Source organism: Crocodylus siamensis, chromosome 6 (assembly GCF_052110815.1).
Source record: "Crocodylus siamensis isolate JL-2025a chromosome 6, ASM5211081v1, whole genome shotgun sequence".
Lineage (NCBI taxonomy): Eukaryota > Metazoa > Chordata > Crocodylia > Crocodylidae > Crocodylus > Crocodylus siamensis.
In genome coordinates, this window is record NC_143400.1 from 74,411,545 (window position 1) to 74,430,721 (window position 19,177).

General features: G+C 46.0%; 1 protein-coding gene across 3 annotated transcripts in view; it reads left to right on the forward strand.

The window, feature by feature from the left end:
* KCNAB1 (potassium voltage-gated channel subfamily A regulatory beta subunit 1) overlaps positions 1-19,177 on the forward strand; it is a 304,726-nt gene that overhangs the window by 64,614 nt on the left and 220,935 nt on the right. The window contains exon 1 of one of the 3 annotated variants that reach the window (XM_090052780.1): positions 12,276-13,149. The exons of the other annotated variants lie outside the window; for them this stretch is intronic. Coding sequence (XP_089908906.1) covers positions 12,929-13,149 — 221 coding nt within the window. The 5' untranslated portion in view covers positions 12,276-12,928. Of the gene's footprint in view, positions 1-12,275; positions 13,150-19,177 lie in introns of those variants that run through there. 3 annotated transcript variants of the gene reach the window in all.

Here is a 19,177-nt window from a genome sequence, read left to right on the forward strand (position 1 = left end):
CCTCCTTCCTCCCTTTTTTGGAGATGGGAACCACGTTGGCCCTCTTCTAGTCCTCCGGCACCACTCCTGAGCACCACGAGTGCTCATAAAGCCGTGCCAAGGGTCTTGCAATGACCTGGGCCAGTTCCTTTAGAACACTAGGGTGGAGATCATCCGGACTGGCTAACTTGAATACATCCAGCCCCTCCAGAAGCTCCCTAACTAAATCCTCGCTAACCCTTGGCCCAGGTGTGCCTCCCCCAGGGCCTGAGGGGGGCCCAGCAGGGAGGAGGCTGTTCTGGTCCCTACTTAGGAAGACAGAGGCAAAGAAATCATTAAACATGTTAGCTTTGCCGGCTAGTGTGACGACCAAATTTCCCAACACGTCCTGCAAGAGCCCCACATTACCCGGGACCTTCTTTTTACCCCCTATGTATTTAAAAAAGGACTTATTGTCCTTAATCTAGGAAGCTAGTCCCAGTTCCATCTCTGCCTTGGCCTCCCTAACTACCCCCCTAAACATCCATGAGCAACTGCAGAATAGTCCTCCCTGGTGATGACCCCTTCTTTCCATTGGGTGTAAGCCTCCCTTTTAGCCAGGAGACATTCCTGGATGCTTTTGGTGAGCCATGGAGGCTTGTGCGGTCTTCTGCTCCCTTTGATCCTGGTTGGGATTACCTTCCTTTGGGCTTGGAGGATCGTTTCCTTAAGGAGCGACCACCCTCCTTGGACACCTGGCTCCTCCCCCCCACCCCGGGACCTCAGCACTTCTCCAACTATGCTCCTTAGCTCACTGAAGTTTGCCCTCCTAAAATCTAGGGCCGCTGCCTTACTGCATGCCTTTGCCACCTTGCGCTGGATGGTGAATTCCAGCAGGCGATGATCGCTGTCGCCCAGGTGCTCGAGCACCTGCAGCCCCCTCACCAGGTCATCACCCGTGGCCAGCACTAGGTCCAACAAGGCATCTCCCCTGATGGGGCTGTGCACCTTCTGGGTTAGATGGAGGTCCTGCACTCTGTCTAAGAACCTACGTGAGCATTCAAACCTGGCTGACTGCTCTTCCCAGCAGATGTCCGGGAAGTTCAGGTCCCCCATGGTTACCACATCCTTAGCCTTCACTACCTCTGTGAGCTGACCCAAGAATTCCTGGTCAAGCTCTTCTCCCTGGTTGGGAGGTCTGTAGTAGACTCCCACCGTTAAGTCTCTTTCCCCTCGACTGCCTTGTACTCTAACCCAAAACACTTCAGAGTGCCCCTCCCCTGACTTCTTGCTAATTGATGAGGATGTGTATTCCTCCTTAATGTAGAGTGCCACGCCCCCACCTCTCTTTCCTATCCTGCCCCTCCTGTACAGCCTATATCCCTTGACATTCACCACCCAATCATGCGTTGAGTCCCACCACATTTCCGTGATCCCCGCTGTGTCCCGGCTGGTGTCAGCCAGCAGGAGGGTGAGTTCCTTCTGCTTGTTACCCATACTACGAGCGTTTGTGTAGAGGCATTTGAGGTCTGTGGATGTGTGTACTGACCCCCTAGTCCCAGAATTACCCTGGCCCCTATCTCTTACCTGTTTATTCGCTTTGCTCGTTGGTCTGGGCTGGGCTGGGCTGTAGTTGTGGGTGCTGTTTGGTCTGGCAGTCTGATGTTTCCTCTGCCCTCATCTACCCCTTCCCCCGATGAGCCTAGTTTAAAGCCCACCGGAGGAGGTCCGCCAACCTAGAAGAGAACACACGCTTACCTTTAGGGGAAAGGTGGAGCCCATCCCATCCCAGCATGTATCTCATCATGATGTGCCGGTCATGGTTGAGGAAGCCAAAGCCCTCCTCGAAGCACCATTCCTGTAGCCGCCAGTTGGTCTCCGTGATGCACGTTTCATGCCGACTGCCTCGTCCACTCACTGGCAGGATAGAAGAGAAAACCACCTGTGCGCCCATCTCCTTCAGCACACACCCCAGAGCGTGGTAGTCATCCATCAGGCGATCAGGGTTGCTCCTGGCCGCATCATTAGTGCCCACATGGACTAGGACCATGGGGTAATAATTGGTGGGCTGGATTACGGTTTGGAGCATCCCTTTCACGTCCTGAATCCTCGCTCCAGGCAGGCAGTATACCTCGCGTGTCGAGGGGTCCTGGCAACAGATGGGGCCCTCCATACCTCTCAGGATGGAGTCACCAATGACAATCACACGATGCTTCCTCTTCCTGGCCTGCTTGTCTCCTTCAGCTTGCATGGGACATGGTGAGCGTGGAGTTGCCTCCTCCCCGGTTTCATCCTCTCCTTCCTCCTCCTGGGCTGCCAGGGCTTCGTACCTGTTCTCTAGCCAGACTGGAGGAACTGGTGCTGCCGTGTTTCGAGCAGCCCTGGCATGGGAGGTGACCGTCTGCCACTTAACAGTGGAGGGCTCTTCTTGGTATACAAAGTCGACCTTCTCTCTCTTATTCAGGTGGCGAGTTACCTGGTCGTAGAAGGAGATGAGATTGGTAAATCGAGACCTGCCCATGACAAAGCCGTGCTGACTATCATTGAGAATCCCACCTTCTGCAAGCATATTGCACATAGACTCTTTGATAAATTTTTCCAGGATTTTCCCTGGGATAGAAGTTAGGTTAATTGGTCTATAGTTGCCCAGGTCCTCGCTCCTCCCTTTCTTGAAGACAGGCACAACATTGGTCTTATTCCAGTCTTCAGGAACCTCCCCTGAGTGCCACGTGTTTTTGTCAAACTTGCTCCACCCCTGAGCCGGATCCATATATGATAGCAGTAGTGGGGTGAGCAACAGCGGTGTCTGTGGGTGTTAAAGTAGTTGTCATTCACCCCCTGTGGCCAACATGCATCCCCAGTCTCTTTGTCTTAGATTTCTGTGGTAGGAACCACTTGCCCTTCCTGCAAATCCTGACCTCTATGGGAGCCCTGTGGGCCAGGCACAACTCCATGGGCTGCATGTTTGATACCCTAGTCTACTGTAAAAGTGATAGATGTTGTTCAAGGAAATGAAAGAAACCTGATGTTCAGATAAATACACCACTGATAAGTATGTAACCTTCCTGAATCCAAGCAGCACAGATTAACCTTGCTCTGTAAAACCTGCCAGCAGTAAATGTAATCTCCATTTCCTCCCTTCCCCCCAGCTTGAGCCTTAGTGAATTGACCAATATGATGTGAAGTATCAGGAAGGAGGCCAATACTGAAGCATGTGACCAATTCAGGATGTGTCATTGTGTAGCAATGGATTAATATACAGTTCTTGGCAATGTCAGCAGCCTAAAATGCTGTTTTGGGCTCTAAAATTTTGCTTCTCCTGTTTTGTTCTCTTGTTCATTTGTTTTATAAATCCTTTTATTCCCTTCTGTAGGCCCCTTTGTCAGGAAGGGTGGTATGTAAGTCGAATTACTAAATAGATGCTTAAAATTAACATTTTAGAAATATTTGAAATCAGTGGCTATTAACGATCATCACCAAAGAAAACCTTCATGTTCAGAGTTGCCTTTTTCCTCCCCCTAGCTAAAACACAGTTTCATTTCCTGAGGATACTTCCATGTTATAATGTGAAATCTTTATGCCTGCTACTGCAGTGCAGATAAGCAACATGTGTTTCTCTGTAGGAGCCTGCAATAAAGGAGCAGTCTCTTTTGAGAAATCATGAATCATAATGTCTCCATGCTCAAGTCTTTGACAGTATTTGATACAGGCACATCTACATGAGACACTTTACTCAAGATTAGAGCAAATTACTGCACAGTAAGCATTATCGCCTACCCGTGCAGAAGCTTAGTGTGCAGTAATTTGCACTAATCATGAGTAAATTTGCCACCTGTATATACAAGTAGCAGATTTACTTGGGAGTAATTACTGCACAGTATGGCATGCATAGACAGCTGACTGGGAGCAAATGTGCTCCCAGTCAGCCAGGGAGATTACTTCCTGCCCCTTGGAGCTGCCTACTGCCAGGGCGGGCTCCGCCACTGGAGCCTGGGTGAGGACAATGTCCCCCTGCCCTGGCAGCAGAGAGCTCCTAGCTTTCATGCTGTGATCTGGGTGATTCTTATCTCCAACCTCAACTCTGTGACCTTGGAGTTGGGGCTGGGTGATTCTTAGCTCCGCTATTGTAGATTGTGGCTGGGAGCTCCCTGCTGCTGGGGCGGGGATACATTATCCCCACCCGGGCCACAGTGGCAGAGCCCACCATGGCAGCTTGCAGCTCCCAGGGGCTGGGAGCAATGTTCCAACCTCTACCAGGAGACAGATGTCTCCTGGCCCCATGCTTCCTCCAGACCTCTCTCTGGCTGCTACAGGGGGCCAGTACAGGGCTAGCAGAGGTGGAAGTGGACTGCTGCCATGAGCAGCAAATCTGATTCCACTTCTCTGCACGTGTAGACACCTGCTCAGGGTGGGTTTATTCTAGAGTAATTTGAACACGTAGATGCATCCTCCTTGTATCAAAGTCTGACATACTGTTCCAGTAATACTTTTCACAGTCTGACTTAGATTCATCAAGTCTGTTTGTATTGTAGTTTAAACCATTTGACTCTCTGGTTAATGAAAGCATGACTTATTAGCACATGATGGTGAGAACTGAAAGCTCTTAAGATTATCAGATTTCTATGCTCTGGAAACCAGTTGCTAAGTTTTTAGAGAGAACACCAATGGGTCTTATATCATCAATCATCTGAATTGATACAAGATGATCCTTTCTAAGGCTTAATGCAACCTAGTCTGGCCTAAGAAAATTTAGTTTGGGGTGACTATCTTACACTGTGTCCTTTGAGTCTCTTTTTATTAGATACATAGTGAGTCTCATAGTTTCTAGAGTCGGAAGGGACCTGAGCAGATCATCTAGTCCAACCCCCAGCCATAGCAGGAAAGAGCACTGGGGTCAAACGACCCCAGCAAGGTGTTCATCTAACCTCCTCTTAAAAACCCCCAGGGTAGGAGCCTGCACCACTTCTCTTGGAAGTTGGTTCCAGACCCTAGCCGCCCTGACCGTGAAGCAGCGCCTCCTGATATCTAACCTAAACCTACCCTCTGCCAGCTTGTGAACATTATTTCTGGTCACTCCAGGCGGTGCTCGGGGGAACAGTGACTCCCCCAATGCCTGCTGATCCCCCCCGACTAGTTTATAAGAGGCCACAAGATCCCCCCTCAACCTTCTCTTTTGGAGGCTGAACAGCTTCAGGTCCCGTAGCCTCTCCTCATAGGGCCTGCTCTGCTGCCCCCTGATCATGCGAGTGGCCCTCCTCTGGACCCGCTCCATGCTGTCGACTTCCCCCTTGAAGTGCAGTGCCCAGAACTGGACGCAGTACTCCAGCTGCGACCTGACCAGTGCCGCATAGACGGGGAGGATCACCTCTTTGGACCTGCTCGAGATGCATCTGTGGATGCATGACAAGGTGCGGTTGGCCTTCCTGACTGCCTCCCCATACTGCCGGCCCATGTTCATCTTGGAGTCAATGATGACTCCAAGATCCTTTTCCGACTCCGTGCTGACAAGAGGGGAGTTCCCTAACCTGTAGGTATGGTGCCGGTTGTGCCTCCCCAGGTGCATCACCTTGCACTTGTCTGTGTTGAATCCCATCCTATTCTCATCCACCCACCCTTGTAACCTGTCTAGGTCTGATTGTAGCCTGTTGCATCCTTCTAGTGTGCCCACATCCCCCCACATCTTAGTGTCATCAGCAAATTTGAACAGGGTGCTTTTTACCCCCTCGTTCAAATCGCTGATGAAGATGTTGAACAGTGCGGGCCCAAGGACCAAGCCCTGCAGAACTCCACTGCCCACATCCTTCCAGGTTGAGAAGGACCCATCCACCACCACCCTCTGGGTGCAGCCCTCCAGCCAGTTGGCGACCCATTTGACTGTGTGGGTGTCTACACCACAGCCCCCCAGTTTCTTAATGAGAATGGGGTGAGAGACAGTGTCAAAAGCCTTCCGGAAGTCCAGGAAGACTATGTCCACTGCTACCGCTGCATCTAATGATTTGGTGATCTGATCATAAAAGGCCACCAGGTTCATCTGACAGGACCTGCCACTGATGAACCTGTTGCCCCGAAGCATGTTGGTTGCCCCAAAGCATGCAGTCCCCTGCTGGCCCCTTCTGGATGTGTGCCAGAATAATTTTCTCGAACAGCTTGCCTAGGATCGAGGTAAGACTAACTGGCCTATAGTTTCCCAGGTCCTCCTTCCTGCCTTTTTTGAAGATGGGGACCACGCTGGCCCTCTTCCAGTCCTACGGCACCACTCCAGAACACCACGAATGCTCGTAAAGCCATGCCAGGGGTCCTGCAATGACCTCGGCCAATTCCTTTAGAACTCTAGGGTGGAGATTGTCCGGACCGGCAGACTTGAATATGTCCAGCCCCTCCAGAAGTTCTCTAACTAAATCCTCACTAACCCTTGGCCCAGGTGTGCCTCCCCCGGGGCCCGAGGGGGGCCCAGCAGGGAGGTGGCTCTTCTGGTCTGTTCAGGAAGACAGAGGCAAAGAAATCATTAAACATGTTAGCTTTGTCTTCTGGTGTGATAAACAGATTTCCCGACGCATCCTGCAAGGGCCCCACATTACATCAGCAGATCTGGAAATGAGCTTGCAAAACAATGATTTAGCATTTTTTTTCTTTTTAATATATTTAGCCATGATTGTTCATGTATCCTTTGTAATTCTTTTTCTGGTTATTTGGCTAATAATTTGCCTAACTAAAAAATAGCGGTTGTATCTAAGATTAAGATTTACAAAGCCTAAATATAATTTAACTTTAAACAACGTCAGCTTTCCCATCAAACCCTTGCTTTCTTCTACTTGGGCTGTAAACTCTTTTACTGTCCTACAGTGTTGAGCGTTATGAGGCCTTGTTGTTAGTGGAGGATTTTGGGGCTATCGTAACACAACTGGTTGCAGTTGCATAAAAACACCATTTTGAAAAATAACAGTAAGAACCAATTCTGAGCGCTAATAGTACTTTTGATCTTCAAAGGAAAGGACCACACAAATATTAACTAAGCATTAAATAAATTGACTATGAATATCTTAAGACTGCTTATCCTACCAGTGTTATAGTGTGATTCTTTCATGTTTAATATTGAGTTGACACTAGTCTGCTATCAGCTAAGTGCTCAGCAAGGCCCAGTTGCACATGTTCTCTAGTAGTCTAGTTTGTGTAGGTAGGTACTTTTCTGTATTGCAAAGAGCAGAAAAAGAGCTCTTTAAAAATACAATTTGTGTTGACAGCCAGCCTGAAAATTATACCAATAAGAAATTCCAAGATGTCTGCACTCAGTTAAGCACAGGGATTTTTCAGGGTGGTCTGCTATGTGTTTATCTGCCTTTTTGGACATGTCCATCTCTACCCCTGTAATAGTGTTTGCAGTCTCAAGAATTCCAGAGGAGTCGCTTAGTTGTTCTTGTTCTGTTCTCTCCTTGCTTCCCTCACCTGCACTCACTATGAAGCAATCAGCCAAGCTGGAAGATATTGGGATAACTAGACCTGGTTATAACTCAGAATTTACATTCCATGGGAAGTTTTGACTCCTCAAACAATGGATGAAATATAAAACCTTTGTCTGAAAAGACTCTGAATTTTTTGTTTCAGAAAATCAATTCGGTTGATTTTCTGAAACCCAAAGCTCAATTTTGTTCAATATCTTCATCAGTGATCTGGAAGATGAAATGGAGTGCATCCTCAGCAAGTTTTGTAGATGACACCAAGCTGGGGGGAATAGTAGATATGCTGGAGTGTAGGGCTAGGATTCAGAAAGACCGAGACAAATTGAACCAAAAGAGATCTCGTGTGGTTCAGTAAGGACAAGAGGAAAGTCCTGCACTTAGGACAGAACAATTTCATGCACTGGTACAGACTAAGGACCGACTGGCTAAGTAGCAGCTCTGCAGACAGAGACCTGGGGGTTACAGTGGACAATAAGCTGAATTTGAGACAGCAGTGACCCTTGTTGCAAAGAAAGCTAATAGCATATGTGGCTGCATTAGTAGGAGTGTTACCAGCAGATAGAGGGGATCATTATTCCCCCCTATTCAGCACTGGTAAGGCCACATCTGGAGTACAGTATCCAGTTTTGGGCCCCCACTACAGAAAGAATGCAGACAAATTGGAGGGAGTCCAGCAGAGGGCAATGAAAATGGTTCAGGGGCTGGGGAACATGACTTCTGAGGAGAGGCTGAGGGAACTGGGTTTATTTAGTCTGGAGAAGAGAAGACTGAGGTGGAGATTTGATAGCAGCCTTCAGCTACCTGAAGGGGGGCTTCAGGGACAATGCGTAAGGGGTGCACATGAGTGCACATGCATCCCCTGAGCATGTCAGTGCACCCCCTACAAAAAGGCGCCACTGACAGTGTCGGTGGTGCCTGTGGGCAGTTGCCACTTGCCACCCTGCTACCACCACCGCCAGCGGAGCCTGCAGGCAGTCCACGATCACTGCTGGCCGACGCTGATGCTGCTGGCAGCGCCTGCGGGTGGTCGCCGGCCCCTGGTCGGCTCTTACCACTCCCTACCCCCCACCGCCAACAGTGCCAGCAGTGTCTGCTGGAGCTCTGTGCTTACCACCGCTCGTGCTCCCGCCACTACACTCCACCGCTGCCAGCACAGCCATGTGCCCCCTAGCCGCCAGGGGAGGTGGGTGGCAAGTGCCAAATGGATGTCAGTGACCACTCACAAATGCCACTGGCAGCATCAGCAGCAACCAGCAGCTATTGTGGACTACCCACAGATGCCTCCAATGGTGTCAGCAGCAAGGGAGGGTGGTGAGTGGCAGCCGGCAGTGTCAGTGGCAACTTTTCACAGGGGGTGTGCCACCATGCTCAGGGGATGCACATGCACCCACGTGCACTCCCTATGCATCACCAATGATCCTAGGAGGTCTAAAATCTCCTGATCAAGCTAGGGTTCTCAAGCTTCTGGCTGCATGGCTACAAGCCTGTAAGGCAGAGGTTGGCAACCTGTGGATTGCTGGCTAAATCCATCCTTTGAAGAAAATGGATCCAGCCTATGGAAACTTAGGGGAGTAGCATCCTGCACCCAGGGCAACAGAGGAAGTGTTCTCAGGTTCCTATCACCCATCTCACTTTGTGTATTCCCTTCATAGCATCTATGATCATCAAGGAGTATGTGGCCCACAGCAGGGACTGGGTCACGAGCAGTGGCACATAGCAGCAAAAAGCTGCTAACCCCTGCTGTAGGAACTAAGCGTTTGATCTTGGGGCTTTCAGGTGCTCCGTGCCACAGAACTGGGATTCTCAGTCTTGAGAGACACTGACTGAGTCAGAGCTTCATTATAGAGATGCTTGGGTGCTTCAGCAGGAAAACTGGCTGAAAATCAGCAAGATTTCCATTGGAGTTTTCTGTTTCAAAAGAAGTCAATCAAAATGGAGACATTTTCTGCAAAGCAGCTGTTTTGATAAATCAGCATTTTCTGATGAAACACTTTTGCCTGAGATTGCTAAGCATTTGTAGTTGCCACCTCTACAGGCCTTGCCATACCCATCTGCAGGAGCACCTGGCAAACTGCATTCCCCTCGGATGAATATATAGGGATCCATTAACCAAAAGCCCTGAATGATTTATTAAAAGGCCATTCTTGGCCACTGTATTTTAATTGCTACGCTCGAAAGCGAGTACAGTACAAGCTGTGATAGAGTTGAATTTGGCCAGCTTACGGTAGCTCACCGAGGTCTGTGTATGCTCCAGTCTGTTTTTGTTTTGTTTTGTTTTTCCCCCTCTATCTTTTTTTATGTGGCTAACCCTTATGGGTGGGAATGTAATTTTGAAAATATGATATGAGTGCTATTGGGTGCAGAGCTATCCTGAGGTTTCCCTTTGTCCTGAGAAAACAGATATTAATTTGAAATGCTCTTTCTACCTTTCTCCTGGAGAGATGGTACTAGTTATCAGAGCCCAACACTAATTATTTCCCTGCTGCTCAAGGTACATAAGAAAAAGAAGAGATAATCATGTTGTGCAGATCTGCCTGATCTAATAGAACTGTTTTGGGGGTTTTGGGGAGGGGGGGCATCATAGGAGTGGGTGGAGCTTGGGCTGTGAGTGGAGTCAAGTAGAGTCGACAAAGGCAAGCACAGTGTGACGGAAGAAAGGTGAAACCTCAGCAGATCAGCTGGCGTGCATGCTGGTGTGGTAACAAATATCTTATTTTATAACACCAGAGTCAACATCTGGCCAGTAGAGGGCTCCATAATCCTTCCAACACAAGAATGAGGAGAACTGCAATAGGTCAGAAGGAAACTGATTTGGGAGGAAAGGCTGCATGAATCCAGGTGCACCAACTGGGCACAGGAGGCAGAACTGGGCTGGTTGCAGGTAGCGGGGAGAGAACCTGTTTCTGGTGGGGCAGAGTAGAGGGGGGAGGGAGCAGTTACCTTGGCACCAGGATATAAAGCACTGACCTTCAGGCAAGTGGAGATAGGTCCACTGGGACCTTGTTAATCTCTATGTCTCTAGCCTGGGTTTCCCCCCAGGGGCTAAGTGAGGAACTGCATGATTTATCTGTAAATGACAGTAACTAAGCTGAGAATACTTGCAACTTTTGACTGCTTATAGATGTTCTCATTTGCATTCTAATTAGATCCATTCTAATTAGACTGCTCCAGCATTGCCTCACTGTCACATGCATTAAGCTCCCCGCCACCTCATTTCAAAATGGCTACAGGGGGAACTTTGACTAAATCTTATTGAATGAGCTTTTGTTAAAGCATCCCCATGGCCATTTTGAAACACGGAGGGACTTAATATGTGTGACGGTGAGCCCTTTTAGAGTGGCTTTCCAGGAATTGGTCTAATTCAAATGGTTCCGCCTACCCCCAGGCATGTGTATAGGCTCTGGGCAACCTTAGTAAAGGAAATCACAAAGGTGCAAGTGTTCTGAGGTGCCCAGCATGGTACAGAGCCTGAACGTCCCAGAGCCTGGGCCACCTGTGGCACTTGTCCTTCAGGCTTTGTGCAGTCAGGTGCACACACTTCTGCAACACAGCATCTGCAGCAGTAGCCTGCAGAGAAGTCAAGTACACTCCTGTGAAAAATATGCAACCCATGGGGAGCGGTGTCTGTATTCTAACACATTGTTTTTGTGTCTTGTTTTTGTGTCTGCAGTGGGTAGGCATTTGAAGGCAAAGCCTGATTTGATCTAGGAAATCTCTGCTACTCTACTTATTGTTTTCCCTGTTCAATCCTTGAAGATATGCTAGGCCAAAGACACGGCACTGCGGCTTCCTAGTTCATTCCACCAGTTCTCTCTCCCTTTACCTGCCCAGTTCCTCTCGCTTACCTACCTCCGAGTGCAGAGTTGCAACGGTGCTCTTGGTTTCTAGTTTCCCCTTCCAGAATCTTGCCCTGTCTCCCACAGCCATCCTCATCCCAATGTTCTTGTGCCTTGCAACCACATGACAACCTACCTCTCTCCCACCTTTTATTTGTCTCAGTTTGTGTTTGTACACTGTACTCATCACCATGGTATCTGAGCTTCCAACTCCTGCAGTATTTATTTCCCTGTCTCATATACACGCATCTTAAGCCTCCAGATGTTGACTCTTAAACTTGAGTGACTGGAAGCTGAGAACTAAGTAGAAACTGCCTCTATCCATGCCACTGCTTTATACTTTTCTGACCTGTCTTAGTCCTAAACAGCAGAGCACCCTGAGGAGATTCCTGTGCAATTCCAAAATTAGGTTTTATGTGCCTACACCAGGTCCTATGCCTGCAAGCCATCCAGTGTGTACACATCTTCCATCTGTGGGCTTATATATTATTATATAAAATTTCCCCTCCCTCCCCATTTTTGAAAACATGGCTGGGTAGCAGTGGCGGATGCATGACGACTTGTCAGCTTTGTGTTCATCTTTCCTAGTTGAACTATAACCTGATTTACAGCAAGTTATGGGTGAGATTTGGTTCCAAGAGTTTTGCACAGTAGCTAATTTAACTGGTAATGTTGTACAAAGAAGAGATTAACCCTGGCACTATTGACAATGTTGGGATTTAAAGCAGTATCTCAGCGTGTTAGGCACAAGAGATTAATGTGTTAATTTATCAGCACACCGTAGGACAGCATTTCCCACCCCCCTCCCTTATTTTTATAATTAGTCCATTTTAACCACTATGAGGGGTCCTCTTCTTTCTTGGCAGTGCTACCAATTATTTTTACAGGAGGAATCTGCTTAAAAGGGCCTGTCTTTATTTTGCACACAAAAGAAAAAGCATCCATTCTCATGCTTTCTGCAAGATTCTTAAAGGGAGCTCTGCATGTTCCACAGAGCAGCTGCAAAACCATATTGGTGCAGACTGTCAGCTTCATCTTTACAGGGATTTAAACTAAGAATGTCTGAAAAGGGTCCCGATAAGCTATAGTATTTCGCTGCTTCTCACAAGGAGAATAGATAGATATTTGTGATCTGTAGAGACTTGCTTATGATTAGATGGTTCTTCAGTTCCAAAGCTTGCCTGTTCAGCATTTCATGGTCCAGAGGGTGTTCAAGACACGTCTTGCAGTATGCCTGCATTGATTTAAAACCAGCAACCAGAGACAAGCCTGCATCAAGACCGAGTGGATGTTGCTTCTTATGGTTAATCATGAAGGTACAGCTTTATATTTCTGAAAGCACTTGACTACATGGATGTTTTTGTCTAAGCAGTAGAAACTGCTGCAAAGGAAGATTTGAAAACCGAGTTGTCTGCTCTTCTGGCTGCTTTACCAAGTTCAGAGCTTATCATTTACTTGTATCCTAGGGACACAGTCCTGTTCTCTGCCCTGCATCAGCTACCACTGCTGTTTCTGCTACTTTTGTCATCTTGAGAGTGCAGCTTTGAAGACTCCTTTAGCATCATTTTGGACTGAAATATCAAGCCATTCAGTACCCTATAGCCCTGTTTTCAGGCTCTGGGAAGCTTTGCCTGCTGTCTAAGGTTTGGATTGTGAATAAGGTTTATTGAGGAAGCAATGCAAGTCTCCATAGCTTGCACGGAACATAACTTGAAGAGTCGAAATGGTGAAGACAGACTTATGAGCAAACAGGGCACCACTACCCCAAACGTAGTGAATGCAGCCCGGGCAAAATTCCGGACAGTGGCTATTATTGCTCGCAGTTTGGGAACATTTACCCCTCAGCACCATATCTCTTTAAAAGAATCCACTGCAAAGCAGACTGGCATGAAATATAGGTATGGGTACAATATTCATTGTTCATAATGTTTCAGTGTCATCTCTCTCTTCCTTGGAGGGATGCTGTTTATAAGGAACTCCCTTTTCCAAATAAAAATAAAAATACCCCAAACCATTTTTTTTTAAGGAGATGATAACTATGTTGCCTTAAAAACACTAAGGAGTTAAATCCTACCAAAAATCTAGAGCTATTTAGGTTTATTTGAGAACGGGTATTTTTGTGAGCATACTGTGCATTTGTGATTTTATACAGTTTGAAAAATATATATTGATATTTATTATATCAAACATATACATGAACTTGCACCATTATATGTGTATAGTCTTTAAAAAGTGTTTTGTTTTAGTGCTTATTAGTATGTATATTTATGGAGACTGAATTAAGAAGCTATATTCAAAATTAAGTACTGAAAAAGTTAATTTTACAGAATGTTGGAAGGAAGCATCTGTTTATTTTAGTAGTAGTATTTGATTGATCACCTGAAGACTTTTCCTCACTTAGCAAGTCAGATGAAATGGGGGGGACACAACTTATTTTTAAATGAAATGCAAATAAAATCGCAACCATGTTCCTAGATGTTCCTTGTAAAACTGAAATGTACAAGAATGAAATGAATGACTGTGGCTTTTACTCTTGCTCAAATATTCAGTCTGCTGTATTTGGAAATCTGCTCCGTGACAGCTGATACAGGACATGAGAGTTACTTTCATTTGAAAAATAAGTTTATTTATAATTGAATCTGTATGCTTTTGCCTTATTATCAGTATGTCTATTCTGCCAGGCTTTGATCCTGTCTGTGCGGTATTGCAATGACTTGACTCGTGGAAAGGAAGTGATATAGTGTACAGGTTCTGTCCATCTTGTCCAACTGTAATCAACAAAGCTTTTGTGCAAAAATATAGTATGGCTGGCACAATGTGAGTTTTCACCTTTGGGGAACAAATGAAAGTATGATGTGTTAGCGGTAACATTTAACGATAAAAGGGACTGAATTAAGACCAAATTCTTCTCTCATTTTAAGCTGGTGTAAATCTAGGTTGAGTTTTCAAAGCTACTTATATTTGTGTATTTGTGTTTGTGGACAGAACTGAACTTAAATAAGGCTTGTTCAGTTTTGCTAGAGATGGCACAGGAGGGGGCTTGGGATTTATAGGGCTCCATATGAAGGGCTATATGGAAACTTCAAAATGCGAACAGTCACTCAGTGCAACTTGGTATTAGGTAGTTTAGCATTGCTTAAAAAATACTGCCCAGTGTTTACAGAGCACCTGGCTGAGTCAGAAAACCCCCACTAGTTCTAAATAATTTCTCTTTGTGAATAGTTAGCTGAAAGCCAACTTTCAAAAAGACAATTGGATATTATCACAGGGCTTTTCCTATATACATAAGCCTTAAATATACAGGCAATACAAACAATCCTTCTGTAAATAACATTGCAGAGTCAGAAACATACTGACTTAATTTCTACTGTGGCAAATTCCCACATGTACGTCCCCTCTAGGAGAATGATATCACAGTGTGGCTGGTCAGGTTATTGCTGGTTGTGCTTTATTTAAGAGGATAACCAGGGCTTACTAGAGCTAGCAGCTGCTGGATTGTGGTCATTCTGCTGTCTGAAACTAGGGACTGACTTTAGGTACTTCTTATCATGTACACAAACCTCCTGTTGACTACAGTGGAGATAACAGGCAAGTACTGATCTGGCATCTCACAAGCAAAACTGAAACAAACAAAAATACACCTGTCTTTAATACAATGCATCCTTTTATAATTGTTGGCTCAATATGCAAAGTAAGAGGCGTAAGCACCAGCTCATGGAACCAACACAGTTAAGGGCTAAGTACAGACAGTCAAAAAGCTCAAGGGTGAATCGATTCAGTCTTTGCAGGTTAATTTAAACTGCACAGATTAAATTGAAACAGAAGTAAATAGACATTTATCTTTGACTCAGAAAATGCAGCCACATGCCTGTGTGGCTCAGGCCAGAAGCCAGGAAGCACTAGAGCATGGCTCTCTGGCTTGTGTGTTCACTTTCTCTTCCTGCTGCCCCCCAAGTATCTGGAATTTACAGTCCAGAATTACAGCAGCAGGACTCTGCAGGGTTGCTCATCACTTCCTCTTCACACTTCCAGACGCTTCTGGGATTTGTAGTCCACAGTTGCAGCCAGCAGTAAGTTTGAGCAGGGGAATGGGGTGTTTAACCCCCTTTCCTGGCCCCAGACCCTAGCGGGGATTTGCCTGGGGGGAGGGGCAATCTCTCCCCCGCCCCGCAGACCGGACTGCATCCGCAGCTGGGCTTGCCTCCCACCCCCTTGTCAGCCAGTTCTCACTGCTCCAGCTAGGGAGCAGAGGGGCAAGCAAGATCAACACTGCTCTCTGGAGCAGACAGCACAGCCTAGCCCAGGGCTGCAAGCTTCCTGGGATGATGAGGGACTGTGATTTAACTTGAACCAGGAAGGGATCTGGGACAGAAGTTTCATAAACTGGTTTGACCAAAATCAGTTAAGTCTGATAGTAAATTCAACCATGTTTATCTTAAGCCAGTTTCAGCCATTTTGAAACCAGTTTATGTGCACTGAACTTCTGTTCTGTTACAAGTTTAAACCAGTTTCTGACCAGTTACACCTTAAACTGGTTTATGTATAACTTCTGTCCCTAGCCTGGAGTCTGCTGTTCCTGTATTCTGGCCCAGGCAGTACCAATATCTTTACTATGTGGCCTTTCCCAAATCACTTTACCTCCCTGCCTTAGTTTCCTTCATACATACATACTTATAAGGCAGGGCTGTCTGTGGATTCCAGTGACCATGGAACATTTTAAAAAAGTCAGCTTCCTATAAGAACTGTAACTGCTGGATTTAGCAGTTGTTTTTGCCGGGTTTTCTGAACACTCATTTCCTATGCATCTGTAGCATACAAATGATGATTTCATCTCTCTTCCACCCCACACAAGCACCCACACAGCCTCAGAAAGAAGGCCCCTTGGGAGATATTTCTGTTTTAGATTTCTAGATAGAATTCTGATACTTGAGGCTGAATTCTACAGTGTTCTGGCACAGCTGCTACTGACTTCCATACCAGTTTTGACTGTATAATATCTACACAAGGACTGAAGGATTTGAGCCCCCCTTGCGAACATCAAGCTGGTTATCCTTATCATTAAATCCTTGTTTATAGTCCCAAATAAAACTATAGTGGAAACCATAAGAAACTCATCTTCTTGATGAGAAGGAAAGGAAAATTTGGAGAAAAGTATGATCAAGTTGTTAGGAATGATTTTTGACATTGTGAGTAATCGTTGTGTCTATTCACCAATCTGAGAAGACACATCTGGATGACAATGGAGTTCATATATAATGCATATGGATTCCTCCACATTATTATAAAAAGTAGAGTCTGATCCACCTCCCACTGGAACCGCGAGTGATTCCATTGAGTTTAATGGGAATGGTGCCTGGTCCTTCATTCCCTGGTACACAACCTTGAAGCTTCTTGTTTTCCGCAGTTGTGTCAGTGCTGACAAGGCTTAAATGTTGTTTAAAATTACATGTTAGTTGAGAGAGATCTAGCTGGCAGGGTTCATAGATGCTAGGGTTGGAAGGGACCTCAACAGATCATCAAGTCCGACCCCCTGCCTAGGCAGGAAAGAGTGCTGGGGTCAGATGACCCCAGCCAGATGCCAATCCACCTTCTCTTAAAGACCCCCAAACTAGGGGGAGCACCACTTCCCTTGGAAGCCCAGACCAAATTTTGGCCACCCTTACCGTGAAGAAGTTTTTCCTGATATCTAGCCTAAATCTGCTCTCTGGCAGTTTGTGACCATTGTTCCTTGTTACCCCAAGAGGCTCCCTGGTGAACAAAGCATCTCCAATCCCTTGCTGTGTCTCCCTAATTAATTTGTAGGCAGCCACAAGATCACCTCTCAGCCTTCTCTTGAGGAGGCTGAAGGGGTTCAGGTCCCTCAGTCTCTCCTCATAGGGCTTGTCCTGTAAACCTGTAACCATACTAGTGGCCCTCCTCTGGACTCTCTTGAGGCTATCTGCATCCTTCTTAAAGTACAGCGCCCAAAACTGGATGTAATACTCCAACTGCGGTCTGAGCAATGCCGCATAGAGGGGAAGTATCGCCTCCTTGGATCGATTTGTCACGTATCTCCTGATGCATGCTAAAGTGCGGTTAGCTTTGCTGATGATTTCATCACACTGACAACTCATGTCCATCTTGGAGCCCACTATGACTCCGAGATCCCTTTCTGCTTCTGTGCTGCTGAGAAGGTCACTTCCTAGCCAGTAGGTGTGCTGGATATTTTTGCGCCCTAGGTGCAGCACTCTGTGTTGGTCTGCATCCTACTGTGTTCTGCCCACTTTTCCAACCTGTCCAGGTCTGCCTGCAATTGTTCCCTACTCTCCAAAGCGTGCACTTCAGTCCACAATTTGGTATCTTCCACGAACTTGGACAGAGTACACTTCACACCCACATTCAAGTCACTGATGGAGACATTGAAGAGTACAGGTCCAAAGACCGAGCCCTGCGGATTGTCATACATATTTCATGGTATCATTTTTCAATACTTCTTTCTTAACCAGAGTGCTTTGCCTCCTACGACTTCTAGGCAGTTCTTGATTTTAGGCAGCTGAAGAGAATGATCCTGTCAGTGGATTATGTAAAAGAGAGAGACTGAGATTATTTGTGTGACAGAGAGGTGGGGGTGGGAGAGGAGCCCGCTTCTTATCAAATGACATGTTTTTGAATCCCATCCAGATCAAAGATGAGCTCAGAATTCAAAATGTAAAATTTCTTCAAAATGAATTAGCTCTGGGATCTTTTAAAGCATTAGGATCCAGTGGTGGTACAGTACCAGTAAAGTTCGTTATAGTGTTACCTCTGGCATCACTAGAAGCACAAACAGAGCTGTCATTTTTGACCATTGAAGATGTTATTTCATTTCTGTTTTAAATGGGATGGAGGCATCAGGCTGAAATCAAAGAGACTGAAAGCAAATGGTAGGTGGAGGGCAATTCTAAAGGTGGCCAGCTGTTGTCTCCCAGTTTCATTGTATGGGAACTATAATGGAAATCAGGCTGCACATGCACTCACTTCCTGTATGGATGCCCCATTTGCTGACTGCCCATATAGATGGGACCTGGTCTGAACTAATGCTGTTCAGACAGAGCTTTCTTGAAAACTATTGGCTCTTTTTCTCTTATATTAAAATACTGTTATAATCAATTAAATGTACCTAGTTATTTGATTGCATTCTGTGAGAGAAATGGCCTGACAAACAAGTGAAAAATGCCTTGCTCTTTTAGTCCCATAAATGCTTTAGTTCACTTATGCTGGAGGATCTGTCCATCTGCTTAGCTAGTGCTCTTGGGAACTCAGCAAGTTTTTTTCCTTGAAAACTATTTTAGTTGTGATGCTTGGCTTGGAAAATTGCAATCTGGTGCATCATTTTTCAATTTTCTTAAGCGAATAAAGCATTTCTGCATCCATCCATCCGCAACATATGAGAAAAAAGGAATGCTTTTGAAAAGACTGTAGCTTGGCTGCCTCTCCTTTTCCCCCCCACAACTTCTAATTCCCTTTTTAGTTCAATATTGGCTCTATCCAAATTTAAGCAGAACACAAACTAGTGTAGGACCTTTGACTGTATTTTGAAACTGTTTGAAACATGCTGTTACAGTTTAAAGAAACCTCTTCAAACAGAGACTTCAACCAGCTTTTTGACACTCTCACACACAGTCCTATCTTTACATAAAAAGAGAAACGAAATCATTGATATTGTGTCAGTCTGTCATTCTTTTCTTTAGAGCCTCTGCTTAGCTCCCCACAAGCCTTATCATTGCCTGGGATGCCTGGCATAAGAGCTCAACTGTGTGATTTTTTTTTTTTTTGATCTTAAGCTCTAATTCTATAGCATCACCATTCAGTGTGCTGCCGGTTTAGGGTCTGTCAGCATTTCTAAAATAGCCCTTTATTTTCACAGCTTCAGAGCTTAAAGCTCTGGCTGAAACTTGACGTAAAGGG